General features: G+C 47.8%; 1 protein-coding gene across 6 annotated transcripts in view; it reads right to left on the bottom strand.

The window, feature by feature from the left end:
• The window catches only part of RAP1A (RAP1A, member of RAS oncogene family), a 29,260-nt gene that overhangs the window by 5,879 nt on the left and 6,432 nt on the right, over positions 1-16,949 (bottom strand). For 3 of the 6 annotated variants that reach the window (XM_053963815.1, XM_053963817.1, XM_053963816.1), the window contains exons 2-6: positions 9,798-9,866; positions 6,425-6,508; positions 3,320-3,388; positions 2,510-2,566; positions 1,431-1,571 (exon numbers count right to left, since the gene is read on the bottom strand). In XM_053963815.1, coding sequence (XP_053819790.1) covers positions 1,431-1,571; positions 2,510-2,566; positions 3,320-3,388; positions 6,425-6,481 — 324 coding nt within the window. In that variant the 5' untranslated portion in view covers positions 6,482-6,508; positions 9,798-9,866. The remainder of the gene's footprint in view (positions 1-1,430; positions 1,572-2,509; positions 2,567-3,319; positions 3,389-6,424; positions 6,509-9,797; positions 9,867-16,949) is intronic. The other 3 variants (XM_053963818.1, XM_053963820.1, XM_053963819.1) reach the window with 1 other exon arrangement.

Genomic DNA, 16,949 nt, shown 5'->3' with positions numbered 1-16,949 from the left:
AAAAAAGCTCATTTGAAATCAGATCTACAGGATATTTACAACTCAATCAGCTTAGACAGAGTTGTAAATATCCTGCTCTTTACAGATTTGTAGACAGTTAAGAGAAGATTTCTCATACTGAAACATGAAAATGTGTTATGAACATGTTCAGCAAAATACTAAAGTGTATGAAGATGTGAAATAATAGGGCAAAAAGTGATACTGAGATGAGTAAGCAGTACAGGTTTGAAAGACATGAAACTGTTTAAGATTATTTCAGAAGGTATTAATGGTTTATCCAAAATGGAATTTGGTGAGCGACTACCTTTGATCATTTACTGTTAGGTGCAGCAGATTGGAATTTAAACTCTTCCAGATACAGATAATGTAATGATTTATGTACTGGGACTTTAGACAGGCTCTGGTATGAAACACAGAAAGGAGCACACTTCCTAACTCAGCAAAACACAGCTTAAACGTTCAAAAGGCTCTCCAGCTTGGATTCAACAGGTAACACAAGAGCAAATAAATGCATTTTAACAATGCAGCCAGCTCCTGAAGCCCACAGGAAAGCAGCAGTGGCTGCTGAGGGATGAACCTGCCCAGCCTAGGGCACAAGTTCCCCCTGTGAGCTCCCAGCACAGGAGCCTGCCAGCAGGGATTTACCCTGCAGTAATCCCTGCCCCAAGGAAAAGCACTTCTGCAGAAACAGCAGTTCAGCTTGTCAAAGCAAGGAGGGCCCAGGGGACACAGCCACGCTCGCCTGAGCCTGGCCCATCTTCTGTCACACACCAAACTCCCCACAGCTCTCTGTCCTTCCTTTGAAAAGGGCTCTAAACAACCAGAACACCAAGCCAGGACTCTGCCAGGCCCTCGGTGGTTTCGTTCCTGCTGCTGTGGGAGCTCCCTGGGTGACAGGTTTTGCTGAGTGCTGAGAAGCTGCTCCAGGGCTGCAGAGAATTCCCAGCTGAGCCCTGGGAACGCCTCTGAGCAGCTTTGAACTTCCACTGCCCCTTCACAGCTCTGGAGTAACCCCTGCCAGTCTCCCCAGCCAGGCAGCTCCAGAGCTACTGAGAACATCCTTACTGTTATTTCTCCCTAACTCTGAGGGAAATAAAGCACAGCTAAAGCACACAGAAAGAGGAAAATGCAAAGCCTGGAAAGGGGTTTAAAGGAGAAAAAGTTAAGTAACGTTGCTTTCAATCAACTCCCAGCATTGCAAAAGACTGTGGCTTTCAGGACATGGGAAAATCTGGTTTTGTGATGCCCCTCAGCAGGTGCTGTGCCTCAAACAACACCACTGAAAACTACAAGGCTCTGAAAACTTACTCAACACTACCCAAGGATATTCTTTGAAAGAAGCTTTGTATGTAAACTTACAGGCTGTAGTGGTTTTGAGAGCAAAGCTTCTTAACCATTTGCAGAAATAACCCCAAACACATTCTACTCACATCTTCAGTGTCCTTAACCCGTAGGATCTGTTCCCGCAGGTCCTGTAGGTCGTTAAACGTGGACTGTGCTGTTATAGAATATACTAGTGCAAACCCCTGCCCGTTCTTCATGTACAGATCCCTCATGGCTGTGAATTGCTCCTGCAAGCAAATATTTTTTAAAGTAATTAGCTGGAGAATGCAGCTAATGAACAGTTCCAAAGGAATACTCTTATTGTACTGGAGACAAGAATGCAGTGCCACGCAGCATGGATTTACATATTTACCCCTCACAGAAACCCACTGAAGCGTGGCAATTGAATAAAAGCATTAACACTCCCTTTCCCTTGGTGTTTTTACCCCGTAATAAAGGGCTTCTTGAGAAAATGGGGAAAAGATGAAGAGCAGCAATAAACCATCTCTGCAGACAGACTGAAATGCCAGAGCAGGCTGGACAGTGCCAGCTCAGAGCTGCCTCTGTCCCAGCAGGGCCAGGACTTCTTCCAGACCCACACAGCAACAATTCCTGCCCCTGCTGGTGAGAATTTCCAGGGCTTTCTCAATAAAACCACCTTGCAGGGAGCAGCAGGTGCCTGGGATGTGCTGGCACCCCCACAGGGTTCGTTTGTTCGGGGCCAGGGCTGTGCCAGCTGCAGGTGACACTGGGAGGGACAGCAGGAGCCTGCCCCGGCTGCAGGGCAGTGCCAGGGAGGTGCCAGGGAGGTGCCAGGGAGGTGCCAGGGCCAGGTCTGCTGAGGAACTCCTCCCCACACAGCTGGGGAGCAGCCCCTGTGCCTGGCACTGCCTGCAGGCTGTGTCCTTGCACGCTGGCCACTTGCAAAGCTCGTGTTTAACATCCTGCCAGAGCACAGTGCTGATGTGGGGGATGGCACAGGAGGCACCAACCCCTGTGTCCCAGCTCTGGGGCACCAGCTGGGGACAGAGCTCACCAGGCCACTGGCACTCACCTCACTGGCCTTGGTTCTTTCACAAAATCCTTCATCTACATTACTGCAGCTGATTTATTGCCTTTGCTTGGGCAGGATCACCACTCCTAACGAGGGAACTGCACAGCAATTAGATAAAGAAATGCCACTTACTGTCCCTGCTGTGTCGAGGATCTCCAGCATGCACTGCTGACAGTCTACTTCCACTTGCTGGGGAGAAAGGGAACAAACAGCTCAGGCTAAATTGTCTGCAATGGGCCAGGCAAGAGGAATGTCAGCTCAGCCTGTAGCCCTGCACAAAGGGCTCTCAGCAGAGCAGCACCTGCACTTCCCCAGGCTGAGCAGCACTGCTGCTAGAGGATTAATTCCCCCCAAGCCAGGCATTTGGGTCAGCTCACATGCTCCACGACTCCCTTCATTAGCAAGGCTTAAATGAGCAGCTCACTGTAAACATCTCAACTTAAGTGAGATTGTAAATATCTCGGCTTAATCCACTCTTATGAATCAAAGCACCTCAAAACTTTAATTTTTCTTTGCTGCCCTGAGAGAAGGGAATAAGGAAGAGAAGAAAGCGCAAAATACTTCAGGATCCTCACAGTGAGACTTTGCAAATCTTCTACTCACTGGGAAAAGTCTTGGATCCAACGAGGGTAATTCCAGGAAAGTCAAGTAAATTTAACAGCAGAACTCACACCACAATTTAATTTCATTATCACAGGCACAAATGTCACAAGTTTTTAGTGTATGTTTTGGTGCCTTTAATGCTGGTGACATTTCTGCTAATCCGTGAAACAAAGGCTCACTTGACATCAGCCAGGGAAGAAAGCAGCTCTGTGCCTGGGATTATGTAACAGCTCAGGGACCCTGCAAGGACTCAGCAACTCCAGCCCTGCACCCAGAACAGCCCCGAGAATTCTGTGTTCTCTGTGAGACTTGAAAGAGATAAAAACTACGGTACTTTACCTTTCTGTATGAATCTTCTATTGTTGGGTCATATTTTTCAACAAAAATTCCCTGAACGAACTGTACAGTCTGGGGAGGAAGGGAAGAAAAAAAGCCTAAGTGAGCTGAACACAACCAGAAACATTCACCAAGAAGCACTTTAGGAAAAAGTAACGACAGTAAATCTGCTGTTAAAAGTCAAGAGTGGGACCAGAGAAAAAGACATAAAATTTCAATTTTGAAAATAAAATGTTTGGGTTTTCTGTTAAAATCATGTCATTCAAGAATGTTTTCAAAAGTTTTTTGCACGACAACCGTTTGCTTGCTTATCTCAGGAAAGAGGATACCCTCAAAAATGCCTTTATCCACTGCCTGTGACTTCAGAAGGATAAAAATCTCCAAATATGGAGGCCTTGAGATTTCAGCAGCAGCACAGGCAACCTGTGCACTGTGGAAAATGCACATTTCAGTGCAAATCAGCACAGAGCTGCCTGGGCTGCAGCCCCAGGGACAGTGCAGAGCAGGAGTGCAGCCTGGAGAGCCTCAGGCACTCCCTGGGCACAAGGCACTGAAGGAGGAGCCCTCACTCCATCCACAGGGGAAGGTTTCCTTCCCTGCACTTCCTCACAGCAGATCTACTCCACATCTGACTCCCACGGATGGGACCATCCCTGGCAGCCCAGCTGTGTGCCCTGCCTTCTGCCAGGACAGAGTTCTCCTTCTCCTCTGGGAGGCAAAGCTCCTTTTTCCTTTTCACCCACAATAATCTGCAGTGAAACAGCACAGGAGCGCCTGAAGGGTTGCTGATATTTGTAAAACAAGGTGGTGTTCGTTTGTGAGACTGAGAGCTGAGATCCCAGCACTTGATTTTGTCTCTTGGAAATCAACAAACACACCAAGTATCTTTTGCCAACTGAACCTTTCACAAGTTTTATACACAAATTCTGCAAATTTGTGAGGAAAGTCTGAGAAGCCACAACTACCTCATTTCCAAATCGTTCTGTATCACTAAATGAGTGCATCTTACACTCTAATGAATGACATCTCTGCTTCTCCAGTTTTCTTGTCACACTGAGCCAGGAACAGGTCTCACAGACCCCTGGCAGTCAGACCCCCTGAGGGTGGATCACAGTGCTCCAGCAGCCAGAACCCCAGCAGGCAGAGCTGGAGGGCACAGGCTGTGCCCCAGGACGGCTCCTGTGCATCTCAGCACGGTCAGGTTGGCACAGCTGCTCCCCAGGAGGCCAGAGAAGGCAGAGAAGGCTCACAAGGAGCACTGTGTCCCCTCTGCTTGGGGAACTCTGTGAAGCAGCCCCAGCGTGACCATCTGACAGGTAACACTCCTGATCTCTGGTGCACTTTATCTTCATTGATTATCCCTGAAAAGAAAGGCCAAGGGAGAAGCTGCAAATCTGGGGCTGTTTTTGTTCTGTGGAGATCCAAGACTTTTAGAAGTTTCCCTCTGTTTGGGTTGTGCAGCCCAGCTTTAGTTTCCAGTTCTCTCGAAGGCTTTGCACCACTGGGCACCCTTGTAAATTGTGTCACCCACTGCCACTCCAGGAGAGTTTTAGCCTCAGAAATGGGATAAAACTGCTGTACAGGGAACAGAAGATGCTAAACAGCTGTGGCTTTATAACTGTGAAGGTTTTCTGCTACTCCATTGCTGCTACCAGAAGCAGCATCAGCACTGTGTTGGCACAGAGGAGTTAAAACAAGGAGGATCTGCAGTGAAACAACCCCATATTGTCATCTGCACCCGAGTGCAAGCAGAGCTGGAAATGAACACCAGGCTCTTTGTTGCACAGGTCAGTTGGTACAGTTGGAAGAATGAAATTTAAAGTGACCCCCATAGTATTTTAAGTCCCACCTCGTAACCTCTCCTTGCTAATGCTTGTAAATAAGTACACAGGCTCTGTGAAAGCTAAATATTATCCACTCCTAGCTGCTAATTGGCAATTCCTGTGTGCTCCTAGAAACATTATGGATCATTGCTGCACATGAATTACCAAATATGCTGACTTAGCACCCAGCCTGTCAAAAAGAATTTAACTTTTGGTTACCAGACTATTTGAGTATTTGCATTTCAGCTGTTGAAAAGGTCAGGGATGGTGCTGACTCAGACTTCACATCAGAGAAGGAAATTCAAGTATGTCAGATGCTGAGTAATCTTTATTTACAGCATACTGTAAGTGCCCCATTTCACCTAGTGAGTCTTTCAGTGTCACCTAAGAAAATTAAGATAATCAGGGGAAGTGCTGGTGGGAAAAGTAATACAGATTGCTTACATTGCTGTGGAAGAACAGAGCTTGTAAAACAATTACACCTTGTAGTGATTAGGATGGGATTGCTGAAAGAGTGCACCAAATTTGATATACAACTGAATAATCTCTCCTGCTGTTCACTGGGATTCTGCAGGTGATTTACCAGGATTATTACCTGGCTGTACCAGCAGAATAAACAGTGAGGCAGGACATGAAAGGCTGCTCAGCCATTATCATGCCTGTGACAAGGAACACTGCAGTTCCTTGCTGTAGATAACTCACACTTGACCAGTTCTTTGCCTCTCTGTTGGAGAGAGCTGCCTGACTGGTGAGTGATAAATGGGTGACACAAGTCTCTCCCTCAGTGCTTCACTATCAACTCTGCAGTGTAAACCTCTCCTTAGGAACAAGACAAGCACTTCAGGAGTGCAAAGTGCCATCAGCCTGCTCCTCCCTCTGCAGGGGCTGCAGATGTGCTCAGGGCCGCTGTTCTGAGCCCAGCTGCTCACCCAGGATGGAAAACACACAGCCCTGGAGGTGGGCAAGGCTGAACCCCCAGCTCTGTGATTGATTCCAGCCAGACTTCTGCTGTGCCACTGCTGGCTGGGCTTTTAACACTCGCAGATATTCAGCTGTGTGTAACACAGCACTCATGCAGGAAGCAGACATGACACGCTAATTACCAGCATTAATCACCTCTCCTAAACCATGACACACCTCCTCAGCACTGTCCCAGTGGCTACGTGGCAGTGCTGGCACACATTAGAAGTCACACAAACTGCCCAAAGCATCAGTAGCCTGGTGTGCAGCGAGCCAGGCAGCTGGAGGGCTGGGTATGGGCTCCAGAGCTGCTTCCCAAACTCACCAGAGCGGACTTGCCCACACCTCCTGAACCAAGCACCACCAGCTTGTACTCACGCATGGTGTGGTCTGTTCAGAGAGCGACGACCTGCAGGGCAGGAGAAAAGGCAGCAGTTAAAGCCCAGAGCTGGGAACTGTCCTGAAAGCAGCAGCACCCCTGCACCCCATCCTCCTGAGAGCGAGAACGCCTTTACCAACAGCTCTGGTTTCATTTTCCACCTGAGCACTCGGGTAGAGAGGGCCACTCCAAGAGCCCCAGGGGAGAGGAAATGGCCAAAGCTGGGTCCTGGCAGTGCTTGGAGGAAGAGGATGGACACAGCAGGGGACAAACACAGAGGCTGTGCTGGGCACCACGAGCCGCCACTGCCTGTCCTCTGCTTCCTCAGCATTTCATGGCACAAACCAGAGCACGGGACAAGAAAATTAGATCAGAAAGAAGCAAGTCAAGAGGTTTCCTTCTCCCCTCCACCCCCAGCAGGGAGGGATTTAGGTCAGTGTTTTCTCTCTGGAAAAGGTCAGGCCCAGCGCGCGGCTGCCAAGGCAGAGCTCTCTGCTCGCCCAGCACAGACTCTGCCTTTTTATGGAAATCTTGCAACTCCCTCAAGTCACTACGCAGCAGCAGAAAACTTCTCCTTCTCCCCGAGATTCCCTGACAAATAAGGCAAATGACAAAGGTGGTGATAAACACTAGACAGTGTGTTTACAGAGCAGCCAGGCTGGGCTGCCCCGCTGCAGCAAACAATGAGCTCAGCACCAATCCCCCTTCCGCAGGGACGCGCTTCCTTCCCAAGTAAGGCTGCACACACACACACAGCAGGGCTGGGAGCCTGGGCAGCCTCCACGCCTCTCAGGCATTTCAAACTAACCTGCCACAGGATTTATGGGCTCCCCAGCTACAGCCTTTGAAAAGAAAAACGTCTTCCAAGGAGTTTGATAGAGAAATGTGTCGGAGCCTGTGAAGAACAGGGGCTGTGTTTTTAGCTGTGCAATGTGGACAATTCCCTGACAATCTGTGTCTCAAGTTTATGGAATCATTAAATGGGGGCAGGCTCTCTTCTGTCATTTGGACTCCCAAGGGGAAGATGTCAAACAGAGTCAAGAGGAACCCCATGTGCTGCTGCTCACCCATCACCAGTCTGAGCTGAACTGGGACCAGCAAGGAGCTGGGGACCCTCCCCAAACACCCCCCCTTAGCCCTCACCCTCAGCCACAGTTCCAGGGCTGAATGGCACCCAAGTATGGGTTTAAACAAAAACTCGAACATCCCAAGTGCAGCTGGAGAGAGACACAAATCTCTGTGTTCAGTTTAGCACAACTTTAAACTAATTTTTAAGCCAGAATAACAGAAATAAAGGACTTGCCTGTGCTGAGGCTCTGCAGTCACACAGCCAAGCTGCCCCTCCCTCATCCAAGCCTTGGAGAGGGAGTCAGGCTCAAGCAATCAGTGCAGCCCATCAATTTAAGCACCTGGAGGAGGCTCTTCTTCAACTCTTGAAGCCCATGTGAGCTGCAGCTGCCTAGCTGCAAGTTGTGAAATCGAGTCAAACTGAAAGGGGTTTTCCAGAAACTGTCTCAAAGCAGAGCAGGCCATGTCTGGGCACTCTAGGACACTGACAACAGTCCTGACTAAATTCTGGGAACTGTAAGCTCTTCTGCTTGGCCGTTTCCCTGAGAAGTAACATTCACTTCCCTTCTTTCAAAAATCATAATTTTGAATGAGGAAGAGAGGGGAATTCCACTTAACAATTATTTTCCCCTTGATAACCCCTAGAAATTAAAAGCTGATGCATTTTTTATAAGGCATAAATGCAGTTTATTGATCCAGTTTGTCTTAATTTCCCTACAGTCTCACAGTCAGTTCCACCAAAGAAAATCCAGAAAGCAATCAAACTAAGGGTTAAATTTAGCTGTGAACTATTTCTCTTCTTATTTATAGTAGAAAATACTTGTGGGAAAGTTTAAGCTGGGAGCAGTACAAGACTAACTTCTCATTTTTTCTCTACAGTATTTGCTGATTTTTTTTTTCAGGTGCAACAGGAAACCAAGATCCTGAAAGGCAGGAGCCTTATTACTGTAAACCCCACATGCCTTAATTATCTTGTAGCTCTTTCACAAGTATGTTAATGTTATCTGTTTATACAACATGAATAGAGTGCTCAAGAAATTACTATGCTGCATCCCAGCCAACTTTTCATTTGGCAACTGCTGAAGCCCACCTAAATACAGTCAGACACAGCAGCATTCATTTCCATCCAGAGCTCTCTGTAGTAGAGTCACATGCTGCAAAGCAACGGCTCCACTTCCAAATGGAATTAAACTATGGGTGTTAAGTGTTCCTTTAGAGTCAGGAGAAGAGTATGATCACTGAAGAGTGTAAAAAAAATTAGCTGTAAATGTTGTGAAACCGGTCTCATTACTTCTGAATGCTGTAGTGCAAAAATAAAGCAAAAGCTGAGTGTGTCTGCTTGCTCCCTTTCGCCAGGCACGGCCCCTGAGCTCCAGCAGGACAAGCAGGGGCACAGAGCACCAGTCCCATCCCAGCACTGCCTGAGCTGCAGCTCCCTCTGCCATTCCACCGCTCTCCAAACCACCTCCATCACCTACAGGGTAATAAATCCTAGGGTTCTGGCATCTACAATCACAAAAAAACTTCGCTTCTACACCAAACACCTGATCCACCAGAATCCACCTGTGCTCTGTATTCTTTAAGAGGAGCATCTCTCCTCTGCTGCTGCTGTCACCAGCAGTGCCCAGGAAGAGAGGGAAAGGGACATTCACCCATTCCCAGCAGCAGCCCCCAGCTGCTCAGCTCCTTCCTGACAGAAAAGGGAAGGGCTCTGCCCTGGGAGCAGGCAGAGAGGTGAAAGAAGCTGCAGGATTTTGTGTCAATACCCAGAGGCAGGGCAGGCAGAAGGACCACGGGGGGATGCAAACACAGCTGAAGCTGCAGCCTGAAATGTGGCTCCCACTCAGCTGCACCTTTGCTCAGCCAAGCCCTCGTGCACTCTCCAAAGTGCACGAGTCATCCTCCCCCTCCTGCAAGCCGGGGCTGAATCAGGCAGGAAGAAGCAGAACTCTGAGGGTATTTCCCAAGCAGCGGAAGGAGCGGGCAGAGCCTGGGGGAGGCGGTGGGGACAGGGCCTAGGGCCCTTCAGGACAGAAACCTGATGCAAAAGCGAGCTGCTTCTGTTTCTCAGGTTTCAGCAGCTCGTCAAGAAGTTTATAATTTGGGTGGTGGGGAGAGAGAAGCATGAATCAAAATAAGCAAACACAGCACAGAAAGAGAGTGAGTGTAGGAACTTCACTTATCAATTACCCACTCCAACGTTCACAGAAATTTCATTTACAATATGATGAGAACCCTAAAAAACTCTTACCTTGGCATAAAAGATCTCTCATCAGTGTTAGCAGCTCTACTGAAGGTTCTTCCAGGCTCCCCACAGGAACTGAAAAAAAGAAGAATTAAATAAAGAGTTAATAGTTTTTCAAGTGTCAGGATTTGTGAAGCATCTCTGTAGTGCTAAAGCCAAACCACCCTGTTCCTGTGCACTTCTCCTCCCTAGAAGTCTTCCATGGAAGACTTCACTTACAAAAGACAAACTCAAAATAACCATGTTTGAGGTTGCATCAAGTTCTGCAACACCTACAAAGTGCAATTATTTTAGGGAATCCAGCAGGTTTGTGGCTGGGGCTGGAACAAGATGAGCTTTAAGGTCCCTTCTGACCCAAACCACTCTGGGGTTCTGTGACAGTCCTGGGGATCAGAACAACCCCAGCAGCACCATCCCCCTGCCCCAGGAAGCCACTGGCTCCTTGTCCAAGGGTTTGAGAAGCTCTAACATTGCCAGGACCCCAGCCCTTTGTTCACTAACACTGAGCAGCAGCAGAGCTGGTTCTTCAGACAGTAACCACAGCATTGGCTACACCCTGCTGCTCTCACAGGCAAAGGGTCCTGTCTTTCAGAGGTTCAGCACTTCATCCTTTCTTTTCAAGGGATAAAAAAAAAAAAAGAATCAATTGTTCCTCTGGAATCACAGGAAGTTAAAATGAAAGCCTAGTATATTGTTTTTTTGAAAATATTTCTTTTTAGCAGCTCTAGAGTCACCTTGGAGTCACAGAAATCAAAATTGTTTCGAAACAGATAATGGAAGCTCTCACAATCCTTGTCAAATATTTTTCCAAGTATAAGAGAAAGTGAATCTAGAGGGCAGGGTTAGATGGGATATTGGGATGAAATCCTTCCCTGGCAGGGTGGGCAGCCCTGGCACAGGTGCCCAGAGCAGCTGTGGCTGCCCCTGGGTCCCTGGCAGTGCCCAAGGGCAGGAGCAGCCTGGGACAGTGGGAGGTGTCCCTGCCATGGCACTGGAGGGGCTTTGAGGTCCCTTCCAACCCCAACCATTCTGGGATTTTCCGTGAGGGTGCTGCCAGTGCCAGCTCCAGCACTGCACGCAGACCGTGGCTCAGCAGCACCAGCTGCCTCTGCACCCAAAAGCACAGCCCGAGTTTAAATGGGGGTGAGAGAAAAGGAACAGAAAGACAAGAGGCACAGAAAGGAGCAGCACAGAAACCCCAGCAGCCGTTCCTAGAGCAGTGGGAGGTGGCCTCTCGAGGTGCAGCTCCTACACCCGCAGCACTGGGGGGCTCTGCTCGCTGCTCTTCCCCAGGAGGATGCTCTGGGATACAGGGAGATGTCCCTGGCAGGGAGCAAGGGCCCTCACCTGGCTTTAAGGAATTAAAAAGAGAGCAACTCCTTGCCTGCTCATCGCTCGCACCTCCCTTTCTCTGATTCTCACCAGCGAAACCAGAATATTGAACGTTCCCAAGGGAAAAGTGGCGTCAGCACTGCGCACATTTGGGAGAGAACAGATGTCTCTGAAGCCCAGCACCTCCACTGAAGGCTGGCTGTGCCACCCCTGTGGCCATGCCCTTCCCGTTTCCCAAATGAGAGGCAGATTCTTGGGATGCTGCAGCCACGCGTCCTGGTTATTTTTATCCTGGCAGTTAAATACTGAATCGTGGCTACTATAAACAAACCTGTTGAATTTTCAACTTGTAAATGTTCTCCGTGCCAGTTTTTTTCAGTTACTATAAACTAGGCCATGGAAAGGGCTGGATTTTCTTTTTTTAAAAGTGTCAACTAAACATTGCTCAACACTCTACCAAAATCCCTCCATTACTCAGAGCCATGTTGGCAAAACAAACCCAAGCCCAGCACTTCTGCAAGGGGAAGATTTACAGCGATCAAAACCACACTCAAACTGACAGATTCCCTCCACAGTAAAAAAAAAAAAGAGTCCAAACAAACAGAGAGAATGATGCAGCAGCAAAGGCTGGAAACACCAGGCCAAGGATCTCCCCTTGGCTTGAACCGGCCCAGGCGCCGTTCCCGGCTCTGCCCAAGGACAGCTCCACTCAGCACCTGCTCCCTAATTTGTTCTACACCGTGTTCAGAGGTATTAAATTACTCAATGAAGTCTAAAGCACATGAAATATTTCCCTAGTGCTCACCAAAGCTGTCAGCAATTACGCAACGGTTCCGCGCCGGGAACAGGGATGTGCACCCCAAAGGAAAGGGGGTTTGGCTGGAAATCCCACAGCTCATCAGCAGATACAAACAGCAAGACAAACTCTGCCATAGATTACCCTGTTTGTTAGCAAGGAGACTAATTAATAAAAATCACTGCCATGGACTCACTTGTTCACAAAACGAGCCCCTTCTCCAAGGCAGTCAAACTCCCTGGCTTTAGGGCACAGGGAAAACCTCCTCCACCTTTCCTGAGGCCACCAACACCAGAAAATGAGAGGGAAGAGAAAAACAAAAGACTGAAAGACCAGACTAAGCAGAAAGCAGGAGTTCAATGTGACTTCCAAAGAACAGTTTGACAAACTTCCGTTCACAGACTCTGCATTTCTTCTCCTACTCGTTATCACTGCGGTCTCTGACACCAAAGTAAGTGTGTTTTAGCTATTAACACTACATAAGACTACATAATTTGTGGCAGGAATCTCAGCCTCAGTTTTGTAATTTTAACACCAAAATCATTATCATTTCCACTGACTGCTTTCAGCATCAAATCAAATACCACTCAAGGCAACAAATGTGTAATTAGCTATGCACAAGCCTGCTGTAGGATGAGTCATGACCCCACTGTGGTGCATTCCTGATGCTGGAACATACAGGCTGTCCCTTGTCCAAATCATCAGTAGTCCAAGTGCAAATATATTTTCCTTTTGTTTTCCAGGTAACAAATAACCCCAAAAAGACACAGCAAGAAGCACACACCGAAAATAAAGCTGGAGACAAGCCAAATAAGCAAACAGGTATGTGAGAACACAGGAGAACAACACTGCCCAGAGGTGTTACCTGAAGAGTTCCATCACAAAAGGCAAGAGAGCAGCCTTCAAACCTTGCATCCATTCCCAAAAACTCCCAGCCACATCCCAATCACCACTTCCTGCATCACTCCACATCCTCGGAGGAGCGTTGGGAGGCTCCTGAGCCAGGGTCATAAAGGCCTGGGCAAAGAGTAAAGTCCTCCAGCAACAGAGCCCTTCCAGCCCAGACTCCAGTGCTGTGCTGAGCTGGAGCTTTCAGCAAATTAACTGCAGCCCACACAAACACGGCACAGAAACAAACTCCTTGGAAAACAGCAATAATTCTGTCATTGGAAATAGTCATTTTGTGCACAAACACTCTGGGATTGATCCTCCTCAGCCTGTAATCTTTTGTGCAATCAGCTTGACGCTGAACCTGCAATTTCAAATAACATAATGTTAACTTCTGTGGAAGTGACTGCCTAATTATTCATTGGAAATTGCTTTGCTATAGAAGCTCTCCAGGCAAGGAACAAGGGCTCTGGGCAGCTAAAGCCTGCCATGCTGAAACGGCTAATTTATTTTTTGTCCTATTGGTCTGCACTTGCAGAAAGTTGCTAGGGACATGTGCCAGCCAGACAAAGGCAGGGGAAAGGAAGCCAGCAGCACAACTCAAAGACCAACACACACTGCATCCCCAAATTAGAACAAAGCCCTACGTCAGGGGCTGGAGCTGGCAGCCTCCCCTCCGGCCGGACTGCGGCACTCTGCGAGTGAATGCCAACGAGACAGGGCTGGAGCAGGACACAGCCACCCCTGCAGAGCACAGCGAGGGCAAACCACCCCGTGCTCAGGTACCAACTCCTGGAACCGAGGGCAAACCACCCCGTGCTCAGGTACCAACACCTGGAACCGAGGGCACAACACCCCGTGCTCAGGTACCAACACCTGGAACCGAGGGCACAACACCCCGTGCTCAGGTACCAACACCTGGAACCGAGGGCAAACACCCCGTGCTCAGGTACCAACACCTGGAACCGAGAGGGCAAACCACCCCGTGCTCAGGTACCAACACCTGGAACCGAGGGCAAACCACCCCGTGCTCAGGTACCAACACCTGGAACAGTTTGACAGCAGGGATTGTGAGGTCACAGGTCCTGCCAAGCAGCAGCACAGCCACATTCTCCATTTCTGCCATGTAGCCCCATTGGAGTAGTTCAGCAGAGGGCTTTAGGCCATTCAGAGCAGTTCTCCACAGCTTTTTTTGGAAGGAAAAAATGAAAAAAATACTTCCTTTCGCCCTTCCTCATCAGCCAAACACGTAAACACTAAAGGGCATCGCCATCAGGCACAGCAGCCCTTCAGGGGACTTCCTCCATTTGCTGCCCATCACATCCACAGCTTGCCACTGATTTTTAAGCCCTATAAAGTTTTTCATTCCTCTCCATTTCCTTTAGTGGAAAAAAATATCCTGACCTTTTATAAAACAGATTAAATTCCACACAGACCCGAGGAGGCTCAATCGTAGCAGAAGACCAGCTCCGTTCTACTTGGTAGGAATAATTTGTTGTGCTGATAGTAGCTTGGCAACATTCACCACTACTCTTCCTGGTTTATATAATTAAGAGTAAATAAGTGACATGAGGTAGACAGATTGCCACTGAAGTTTCAGCTTGCACTTTAATTATTTCATTTCTGCAGTAGTAGTGATGAAACATTGGTCATAAAGCCCAGTTTGAGCTTACTTGGTCTCCAGCATAAAAACTATTAATGGAGAGACGAAGCTTCCAGGAGGGTTCTTTGGAACTTCTCAATAAAGCTGGAGAGGTTCAAATTGCTCTTCCCATGTATTTCCAACTGACAATGGGTAGGTTAAGATTAGGTATTGGGAAGAAAGTCTTTACTCAAAGGTCGTGAGGCCCTGGCATGGAGAAGCTGTGGCTGCCCTGGACCCCTGGAAGTGCCCAAGGCCAGGCTGGAGCACTGGGATAGGAGAAGGTGGCCCTGCCCATGGATGGGCTTTAAGGTCCTTCCAACCCAAACCATTCCATGATTCACACCCACCACTGATAAATCCTAAAACTAATACCAAGCCTCTAAACATGGGGCACATCCCAGCTCCTCAGGAGACCAGGCTAACTCCCAAATTCCAGAAAATACTGAGATTCTTTAAATCTCCCTGGCACAGCTGCAACAGTCTGTGTGTGTTTGTGCACTGGATCTGAGCATGCAGCCCGTTCTAAAGGTCAGCTCTGCACGTGCAGCCCAGAGATTTGCACTTGCCTGGTGTGTGGCAGCCACAAGCGACCAAACCCCCCCATTCCCACGCAAGTGCCGCTCATTAAACGCCTCTTTTAACAACAATTTCCAGAATGAAAGGCCCCACTGACCATATGGCCACTTATTAATACTACATTTGTTTATCAGTTTAAATAAACCCCCCAGAGCAGTGAGTATCCATGTAACGAGGACTCAAACACAGCTCACAGCGGATGTGCTCTAGCACTGCCAAGTAGCACTGCACCTCCTGAATGCTTTTCATGGCAGATTTTGAGGCTTGATAGGAACCTGAATAGCAGTAAAGTCCACAGAATTAACTTCAAATAGAGGGGAAAGTAACAGTTTCATTATGTTTCGTAAAGAAATTAAGTTATTTAATGTGGTGCTTAATCCTTCGGTATTTAGCTCAGCCCCTTAATGCTGCTTCCTGGAACCTTGGGGCAGAGTGGGGGTGGAAACTGAATTTTCTTCTACAGTGAAAATGAAACTTTCTTCTGTGTGAAGGTTTTAACTGAAGAATATTCAAGCAGTTATTAACACTTCAGTGCCAGAGAGAGAGCTTCAAGGCCAGCGGGGTTTCAACCAAACCACTGCCAGACCTGGCCTCTGCACCAGGGCTTCTCTGAAGTTCTTTAATCCTCCTGAACCTGCTTAAAAGGGCAAAACTCCTTTGACAATTCATCCTGGAATTTCCTTTATGGTGAATAAAAGGTGACATTAAAGGAAACAGCTCTGATAGGTTAATCAGTTTTATACGAGCCATTTCAGTATTTATAGGTCAAGCTTGATTACAACCAAAATAGACAATTTATACAGCTGCCTTTAAACAGCAACAAACCCAGGGCCAGGGGCAGCCAGAGTCCTGCTGGCAGGAGAGGGGCTGGGTTTGACTCACACGGAAGGGAGGACACATCCTAAAGGAGTCTTATTTTTAGGATGTGCCTTTGAAATGATAAGACGTAAGGCAAAAGGAAAAAAAAAAATCATCTCTCCCACATTAGTATGTAAATTTGTCAAACACGTGGCCCGGGGACAGGTTCTGCACTCTGCAGGACCTGGGAACACAGCACACTTCATCTGGGTGTTAATTGCCATCTCCACAATTTCTGTGCCCTCCCTGTGGTGAGGACACCTCCCCACCAAAGTTCAAACTTCCACTCATCTGTTTTTTCTGGAGTAAATCTGCAAATACAGCACCAGCCCAACCCATGCCCTAGCACAGTACTACCACCACCGGTGCTAAAAAGTTCCTAAATCTACTTCAACTTCCACCCAAAGAGATGCAGTGGATGTGAACCTGGCATGAAAAGGACCAGGGAAGTTAGAGCACCCCAGCTCTGCAGACACAACTTCATCCTTCTGACACCAGCTCAAGTTTGCTCTGGTGCAAAATGGATTTGGACTCGATATCGTGTTTATGACAAGAGTTTGGGCAAACAGTTCATTTAACAGAGGCTGCAAAGTACTGAAATTACAGAAAAAAGGACAAGACCCACTTTCTCAGAAGCACACCACCGAGGAAAGTGCCCTGGAGCATTACAACATCTGTTTGATCATTTCAAATGGGATTCCTGAAAAAGCTCTGACTGCATTCTAGTGATCAATTCGCCAGTGCAGGGCATTCACAAAACAAGGCAAAGCCATAATAATACTGTAACCTCCACAACTTCATAAGTGATCTGACGAGTTAAAAGCTCTAAATGCATAAATATTTCATGAGAAAGGCTGTCTGGAACCACTTCAGTCTGTATCTTTAATCTTAATGTTATTTTCAGCTACAATTAGTGTTATAATCTAAAGCAGAAAGCAACAATTGGCTAAATTTATTTTATCTTCATCCATATTTACTTCATAAATCCAGCAAGTTTTCTCTTCTTCAGGCCTGATACCCAGTTAACTGTTACTCAGTACAGGACTAACAAACACATCAAACC

Source organism: Vidua chalybeata, chromosome 24, assembly GCF_026979565.1.
Source record: "Vidua chalybeata isolate OUT-0048 chromosome 24, bVidCha1 merged haplotype, whole genome shotgun sequence".
Classification (NCBI taxonomy): Eukaryota; Metazoa; Chordata; class Aves; order Passeriformes; family Viduidae; genus Vidua; species Vidua chalybeata.
This window is presented reverse-complemented; position numbering and strand designations above follow the sequence as displayed.